At 39.5% G+C, this 8,859-nt stretch overlaps 1 protein-coding gene across 1 annotated transcript in view; it reads right to left on the bottom strand.

Moving 5' to 3' along the window:
• Positions 1-8,859, bottom strand: part of MAGI2 (membrane associated guanylate kinase, WW and PDZ domain containing 2) — a 701,446-nt gene that overhangs the window by 189,997 nt on the left and 502,590 nt on the right. The window contains exon 12 of the mRNA XM_027773307.1: positions 538-730. Coding sequence (XP_027629108.1) covers positions 538-730 — 193 coding nt within the window. The remainder of the gene's footprint in view (positions 1-537; positions 731-8,859) is intronic.

The raw sequence follows: 8,859 nt of genomic DNA, 5'->3' as shown, positions 1-8,859 counted from the left end.
GTTTTTGTCTGCCGCGCGCACCCACTCTATACACAAAAAAAAAAAAAAAAAAAGAATTATTTTATTTAACTTTATTTATTATTATTATCATTTTTTAATCTGAGCAAAGGCAGAGAGAAAAAGATGGGGAAAGTGAGAAAGCAAGCTGCCAGGTCTGTGACTCGAACCACAGTCAGCTAGGGGGAGAGTCTAGTGCCCCTAACCACTATGGCACTTATTGGCCCCCCTCAATGTTGCTCTTATAATCAGCAGTCCACCAAAGAACAAAGAACATATGTATCTTGAGTTAGCCCAGGGCTTTGCTAGAAATTTTTAATGCCTACATTTAAAATGGAGGCCTCAAAGGCTGTTTGGATTTTTGCACAAGAAAGTGAAAATTTGCACTTTCAAAATCATAGTTATTTTTGGAATATCTACAAGGTTTCTTTCCTAATATATAAACCAATTTGAAATTTTGTTTCAAGTGTCCTTACAGTGTTCCACAAAACTGTTTCACCACCCAAGCCCCAACTCTGGCTGCTGGTTCCAGGCGCCTACCTCCACATAGCACCTTTCTTCTCACAGTGAGGTTAACCTGTCCGTTGCGGGCTGCATGGTGCATAAGGTCGATGACGTAGCGGTGGGTCTTGCCGGCCACTGGAATCCCGTCAACATAGACAAGCTCATCTCCCGGATGTAAGCGGCCATCTCTGTCTGCTGAGCCCATAGCAATGACAGCCCCAATCAAAATCTAGAGAAAACCAGTGAGAAGGAAAGGACATTTATATTTCAAACTTTTTTCCTTTCTCATGGAAGATTTCATTCTTACATTCTATCTCTTGTCCCAAACTTGTACTTGAAAAATAAAAAAGAGAGGTCATTAGGATGCCCTTCCAAGTCTTTCAGGTTGTTTATTCCTTCAAGAGAAATACATGTTTTGAACTTGTTGCTGATTGCTATGAAGTTTGGGGATACTTGCTTTCTGGCTCATTAAATATCACCCTTAAGGAAAATTCTAAACTCTAGTAATCTGATGTTAACTGGCCACTTTTCATGAGCACTGCATTAAAACCCGGTGAGGATTAAATCCTGATTTCACTTCTTATTTAGGTGGCCTAGACAAGGTTTTTAAACAGATGTAAGCCTCAGCTTCTTTACCTGCAAAATGGGGAAAATAACAATAGGATTTACTTCATGGAGTTATTGGGAGAAATGAATAAAATTATGCATGTGAAGCATTTAACTTTTCTCAAAAGATGTCAAGCTAATGCTTATTGTTAAACTCTGACAAAGGTTCAAATTCTATTTGTTGGTTAGTGGTTTTTGCTTTGCTTTGAAAAACCTTGGTGGAGAAGGGGAAAAGAAACCACAAGACAAAATGCAAAAAGTTGGCTTTTTCTGACAATTGACCTCAAAAAAAATCTCAGACAAACCGCTAGAGTTTTGCTCCATTATTTGAATACTTCTCATGGCTCTACTTCAAGGGGCATTCCCAGTTCTGCCTGCCCCTGAACTGCTTCTGCTGTTTAGGAGGTTACCATGCCAGGAAATGAGGAGGCCCACATATGGCAAATGTAGGTACTGTTGAGTTCCCTGAACCAGATACTGGGATGAGAGGCAACACAGAAGGCTTCCCATTACCCATTAGAAGCACTTGATTTAGCATCATTATATTTCAGTTTTGCTGTTAACCTAGAAACAATTTTACCAACTCATGAATAGTACGTTCCCTTTTTCTTTCACCATGCAGCTCTGAAGGCAGTGGTCACCATTAGCCTGATAATATTATAGAAGCCTCACTCTAGGTTTTATTTTAAATCCTTAGGAAATGTTTTCTTGCTCAAAGATTCATTTCTTCCAGGCACAATAATGTCTTTCAAATCCCAGATTTGTGGATTCCAGCTAATTTGTAGAGTTGCTTCATCGTGCCCTGCAGGCTTGCATGTCTTCAGGCTCGACAGCACAGCGATGCCTTTGTACTCGTAACTCCATTGAGCCATGTGGCCTGCCAGCATGGCAACTGGATCTGAACGGCCAGCACCTCTCAAGTATATGCAGAGTTGTGGTTAAAAGGACTTCACAGCCTCGGCCCATTGAATCACTATCTTTCTCTATAGGAATGACACGTCTCCACACTACTGCTGCTTTCTCCCTACCTTGGGGGAGGAGGGAGGTGAGGAATAGATTTGCTTTGGTGTTGAGCATTAGTGTCCTATTGAGGGATATATTATTGCTATCATAGGAACAGTCTCACATATCCTGCTTTAGATTGGCTGCACAGTGTGCTACTTTGCCTATAACCCACAGGACCCATTTGCTGTAGTCCACTGGTCAGACATACTTCTTACATTCTTCATTTTCCCTTATTGTCATGGCCACCTCAGTTATAAGTTTCTTCCTGAAGATGTCCCAATCTGTTCTTCAAAAGGCTCAAGTCACTATGGACTACTTCAAAGATTTGCTAGGTGTTTTGTGCAAAAGCCAGTTAAAATAAATGTTTATGTTTCATTGGCCTCTGAAAAGCTGCATTTGGTTGGATTTACACAAAGACAAAATGCTTAATCCTTTATATTTTAAGTATACTTTAGTGGAAGAGTTTATAGGTATTTATATAGAAAAATATGACTTGTGAACTTGGCTAGTCAGTTACCAATTTTAAGGTATAGTTCTGATTCTAACTGATAAAAATGAAACAAAAGTAGAGGTTGGGACTGAGACCTATAGCTGCAACTGGGTCTCTACAAAAACAGGAAATTTCACATCAGAAAATCCTGATTCTCTTTTGCTATAGGAAAACAGTAAAAATAAATAGATATTCATGAAGTTATATTCTATGCTAGTAATTTAATGTCATTCATTTAAAGGAAGATCCCTGTAAAACATCTACTTGTCTGCCATAGTGTAGTGATAGGAAGTACTCATCTCATTAACTCATTAATTCAAAAAATATTTATTGAGCTCCAGGATACTTTTAAGTGCTGGGAATGCACAGTGAACAGTAAACAAAAATCCCTGCTCGATAGCATGTCCATGCCAGTGGCCAGAAAATAATGAAGACCGTCAATGTGTAAATTATATAGTACACATTATAAAGACATGTGTTATGGAAATATACAGTAAAACTGGGGAAGGGGCAGGTGTCAATCATATTGTTTAGGTACTGTTAGAATTGATAAAGTAAGCCTCATTGAGAAGCTGACCTTTAATCAGAGACTAAAGTTCACTGGATATTTCTTTCTTCCAAATGTGAATTTTTATTCGTCTAAATCTTCCTTTAGTTAATTTTATCAAGTCATATATTATTTCCAAATAAAGAGTATGCTCAATATAAAACTTCCATATAATTTATAATATTACATATTTATCATATGCATATGTTCAATAATAACTATATTATATAAGCTATCTTCTACCTCGTTTCAAAAACAAGGTTGCCATGGCAATTAAACAAACTTGAATTGAGCTGAGTAGGGTGCATGGGGGAGCCATTAGAGATGCTTGTCCATTAGCTGTGTTGTATTATTTATATTTGTTCTACCCGTCAGGATCTGTTGCTTTGGCTGGGCAGAGGCTGGTCATTCTCACTGTCACCGCTTCCAGCTCTCACGCTATTGTTGCTTCTTAGCCTTGGCATTCTGCACTGTTGTGCATTATATTTTACTATTGACACAGCTCTATGTGTCTCTCTATTCAGGAAACAAAACAAAAAACACCATTTTTTTCCTTCACTTCAAATGTGATTTGTATGCTTCATACATTTTATTATTTCCCATTTGCCACCCTAACTGCAGAGACTGGATAATCTATGATTTCTTCTTGCACTGTAATTCATATTGGCTTCCCAATATATATGTTCTCATATTGGCTCAGGCTCTTAGGGTACCTCGAGAGTACACCTCAGGGTATCTGACCCTTTAAGTCACTAGTTTTTTACCCTGAGCGTTTCCAGGAATTACCTGGTGAGCTTGTTAAAACAACTTTGGACCTACCTTCCAAAAGCCTGATTCTGCAGGCCTGGGGTAGGTCTGAGATTCTGCACGTTTAACAAGCTCCCAAGAGTTGTTGGATCCTGTTAGTCTGAAAGTCAGTCACACTGAGTACCAAGTGTCTGAGCATTTCCACTTGGTTCAGTGGCTACAGGATCTGTGGTTTCACTGGTCATATCCTAAGTCTGCAAACTTTCCCATGGATGCATGGTTTGAATTCCTGACCCATCACACTGGTTACTTTGTAGGTCTGCTAAGGGACACCCCCTGGATGCTTGGTCTGGGAGCCCTACCCATCAGGCCACATTTTCTTTATGCTCTTTCTTGCTGACATGCCTCTGGTCTGCCTCAGCTGACTCTTCATCCCCACTCTTCAGTTTTCTCTTCTCTGAGCTCCTAGAGGAGTTTTTTATCCCCTCATCATTGCTTTGGGCCTGAAGGAAGAGGTTTGCGGCAAAACAGATCAAGAGAGATTGTCCCCATGAACAACTGATCCTTGTCCCTATCATTTCAATTGCCTTCTCTAAAAAACAAAAGGCACAAAACAACTCCACTTTATCTCAGGCTGTGAGGGCACAGAATGAAAGGTATTTGATATGAAATAACAGCAATTCACATTCAAGTGGCCGATATCCCAGTAAGCCAGAAGAAAAAACTGTCACTAAAAGAAAAACAAAAATGAACAAGGAACAAACAAAACCAAAACCACCTTTCCAGTCCTCTAAATACCTTCCATTCTCTTCTGTATTACCCAATGTTAGTCTAACCCCAGTAGATCTGCTGGGCAGTAATTGTAGCTGGGACAGCATGACCCTGTGGCAAGCAGTTTCAGGTTCTTTCGTTCTGTAACTCCTCCACTGATTTGCACCAGTCTCCACTGTTTTCTTTTTCTTTTCTTTTTTTTTTTTCTTTTTTTTGTGCCAAAGAATAAGTCTGTCATTACCTCTTTCTTTGTATGGTTTTATACATAGAGACCTTTCTCTGTTGCAGTGTTTTCCAGATCTTTCCATCTTTTGCTTTTCCATTTCTTTTCAGCTCACAGCTGGAAATCCCATTTTTATTTCTTTCTGGCAATTTTTTATTTCTTCCTATTTCTATTGTTATTTAACTGTGAAAAGTATTTCCTCTTGTAGGAAAAATGCCCATATGCTTTGTCAGAGCTGGAGTCCTGCTGTTCATTATTTGCTGAAAGCTGTGTTGTCGTGTTTAATGTGTACCCTGGGATGTGAATACCGTTTCCTATATATGGAGGCAGAAACACATTTGATGTAACTTATGAGACCTCCTGTGGTTAGGGACCAAGTCACCTTATATGCCTCTCCCTTTGTAGCATGCCAGCAATTAAATGAGGCTAGCACATTTTGTTTGTGTTATCTCTAGACTTAGAATGCAGGGAAGCAGGAAAGAAAGCCTTGTGGGAGATCTTACAGTAGACTCATTCTTCCCAACCTGGACATTTCAAGGTGTACTACTCTGGTTTTCAAGACTCATTTTCTGGCTCTGCTTGCTTCAGGGAAATTCAGGCTTCTACTTTATGGGTTAAATGTTAAAATTGTACCTTGCAGCATGAGTGTGTCTTAAATCATTCAAATGAAGGAATAGACCAGAATAAATCCAAATAAACACAATAAGGATAAGCAGCAATCCATGTCATCTCATGAGGCTTATCATGAATACTTGATGTCTGCCCATTGGAGGGGAGAAAAAAATCAGGAATGTACACTAGTCTTCAGAAGCTTGGGGAACATGGGAAGCTGTGTACAAACCAGGCAGAAAGATGTCCTGTGACTGCGTGGTGTCCATGGCTGCAAGTGCACACCCAAACTTCATTTCGAGCAGTATGTGTTCTATTTTGACAACAATTCTATTGGTTCTATGCCATGCAAAGCCCAGTAAGACCTCTCCCTTCTCTAGCCAGCTGAGACTGTATTCCCCCTGTGACTCTGTCATGCAATTCCTTCTGCTTTTAGGAGAAGGGTCAAAATTCAGAAAACAATATTTGCTGAATGAGTGCTGTTTACTCCAAAAGCAGACAAAGCCTGAGTCCAGAGATCCAGTAAAATAAGAATTTCAGGGGCCAGCAGGTGGCATGGTGGTTAAGGAGCTGGGCTCCCACATAGCTGGCTATGGTTTGAGTCCTGAACCTGGCAGCTTAAAACTCATATCCCGCATGTGTGCGTGCATGCTCGAATTTCCAAGAATGGAGGAGAAGGGATTGTGGTGTAGTCATCCCCTCTGGGGGGTGATTTCTCATTTTACCTCTCTTTGTCTTTTCTGGTTGAGTGCACGTGCCCTATACTAAAATCTAAAAAAAACCCTTTTTTCATTAAAAAAAGTTTTGTTTATTATTATTTTAAAATTTGCTATAGGGCTTGTGCACTCATGAGAGAGAAGAGAGGGAGGGAGGAAGGGAAAATGAGAAAATAAGCCACCAGGACTGGGACTCAAACTGTGGGCCACGAGGGAGTCCAGGGCCTTAACCATCATGTTACCTGCTGGCCCCCAAATTTTCATATTTTAAAACCCATATTAGAGTAAATATCATGTGAAGAATTGTAACTTTGTTGCTTTGCCTTATATTTAATAGTTTAATATTTTATTTGCATTTATGTATAGGAGAAGGAACCTAATGATATTTTTAGTATATAAGGTCTATAAAGACCATTTTCTGGCCCTGGTTGAAAAATATTTGGTATAAAATATTTATCTTTCCAATTTCTTCCAATCCAGTCCTCTGGGATGGGAGTCTCGAAGACAATAAATGAGTTACACAGGCATAAGGGAGTGTTGGGCAATGCTCAGTCAAAAAGGAACCACTGTTTAGTTCTATCCAGTTGTTATAATCGAGGCAGGCAGGCTCAATGTTACTAGGTTTTTTTCAAAAGAAGATGAAAATCAATTTTTTAAAAATGTAAAATTAGATGGTGCCAGCAATTGAAAAACACCAAGGAATTAAACAAAATATGTCATAAGACTTCCAGGCTACTCTCTCTGCTTCTAGGACTAGAGCATTCAGTCCTACGGTATCTACAGGATATAGAGACCTCATAAAAAGTAAACTCCAGATCATTATTCGTTCTGAGATGCTTTGCAAAAAGTACTGTCATCAATTCTATATAACAAATATTAATTGTACTAAGCTCTGGCTAGGCTTAGAAGACATTAAACCACAGTTGTCTTCAAGAAGCTTACAGATTGGTATGAGGAAAAAAAAAGCATATTACTCAGTGTGTTCTGGAACAAACAGAGATTTCATTTTTCTGGTGAAAAGTCCATAGGTTGCTAAGTTTGAGGTATTGTATTATGCTAGTATAAGTACAATGGATTCTATGTATATTTATCCTTTAATGCCTTGTAATTGTCTTGGCTAGTGCCCAGTATCCCATAAAATGCTATAAAATGACCTTACCTTAAAGTAATTATACACACACACACACACACACACACACACACACACACACATACATATATATATATATTTTTTTTTAAGAGAGAGATTTTTGCTATAGGGCATGTGTAGTTACCAGAGAGACAAAGACAGAGAGACAGAAAGTGAGAAATCACCCTCTAGGGGGATAGCCACACTACAGATCCTTCTCCTCTATTTTCTTCTCGGGATCCTGGGCACACATGCACACCTAGTGTGAGTTTTAAACCACTGGGTCTGGGACTCTAATCGTAGTTGACCACGTGGGAGTCCAGCAACATAACCATTATACCATCTGCTGGTCCCCATTTGGTATTGTTTAAGCATATGGCTTCATAATAAAGAATCTGGCCTCAGCCAGAGAGGTCTGGCCGTTGTCCCTGGTTCCTGAAAGGTTACAGCTAAATCTTTATAATATGGATGCCTTTGTTGACTATGGTTTTAGTTCTTACTTGATACTTTATGCTAAGGAAATTTCTCGGGATGGTGCTAGCCACAACAATAGTCTTAGGAGCAATGGTTATATAGTAGAAGGACCCTCATGTAGAGGGTGCAGTCTTTGAGCTATGCATTATTGGCCTGACCTCTTGGGATAAGAAGGGTAGGTCTATAGATTGAGCTTAGCTATGCAGGCAATAATTTAATCACTCATGTCCACATAATGAAACCCCAGTACAAACTCTAGACACTAAAGCTGGAGTGAGCGTCCCCAGTTGGCAATACTCTTGTATCAATGCTGAGGGGTAACATGTTCATGAGGATGATGGAAGTTTCACATTTGGAGCCCTTCCAGATTTTGTCCTATGCATCTCTTGTTTTATTTGGTTCTAATTTGTATCTTTTCACTATCTAAAAACTGAAAGCATAACTATAGCATCTTCCTAAGTTCTGAGTTGTTCTAGTAAATTACTGAACCCGAGGAAGACTGTGTCATGTAACTTCAGGATATAACCCTTAAGGGGATGCCTTTTGGGGTCCCTCAGCAGTGGTGCAAGTAGGGTATATGCAGTAGAAACTCTCTCTGTCCTGGGCAGATTTCCTGAACCTTCACGGACCAGCTCACAGTGGATTCTAGGCTTTTGTTTTGTGCTGCCCATCTGTAAGTAATAAGGTCACTTCATTTAATTTATATCTGGGGAGGGCGTATTCTTTCTTAGCAGACTTAAACAGTTGATAACCAGTGGCCAGTGAACCCATTTTTCAGTAAATATTCTAAAATTCGTGAGTGGTATCTAAAGCGGAGGCAATTCCTAGAGAATCTTCCCTTTGACTTTGCAGTTTGGCAAATTCTCAGTTGATGTCAAAAGTCTTGGGCAGATGTGGGAGCCTGGAGGACTATGACCTTAATTTTGCATTTGGTTATTTTTAGATTATGACAGTTTTCAATAATGAGGTATTAAAGTAGAGAGAGAGAGAGAGAGAGAGAGAGAGAGAGAGAGAGAGAGAGAGAGAGAGAGAGAGAGGACA

The sequence above is a fragment of the Tupaia chinensis genome, unplaced genomic scaffold (assembly GCF_000334495.1).
Source record: "Tupaia chinensis unplaced genomic scaffold, TupChi_1.0 Scaffold000044_1, whole genome shotgun sequence".
Classification (NCBI taxonomy): Eukaryota; Metazoa; Chordata; class Mammalia; order Scandentia; family Tupaiidae; genus Tupaia; species Tupaia belangeri.
This window is presented reverse-complemented; position numbering and strand designations above follow the sequence as displayed.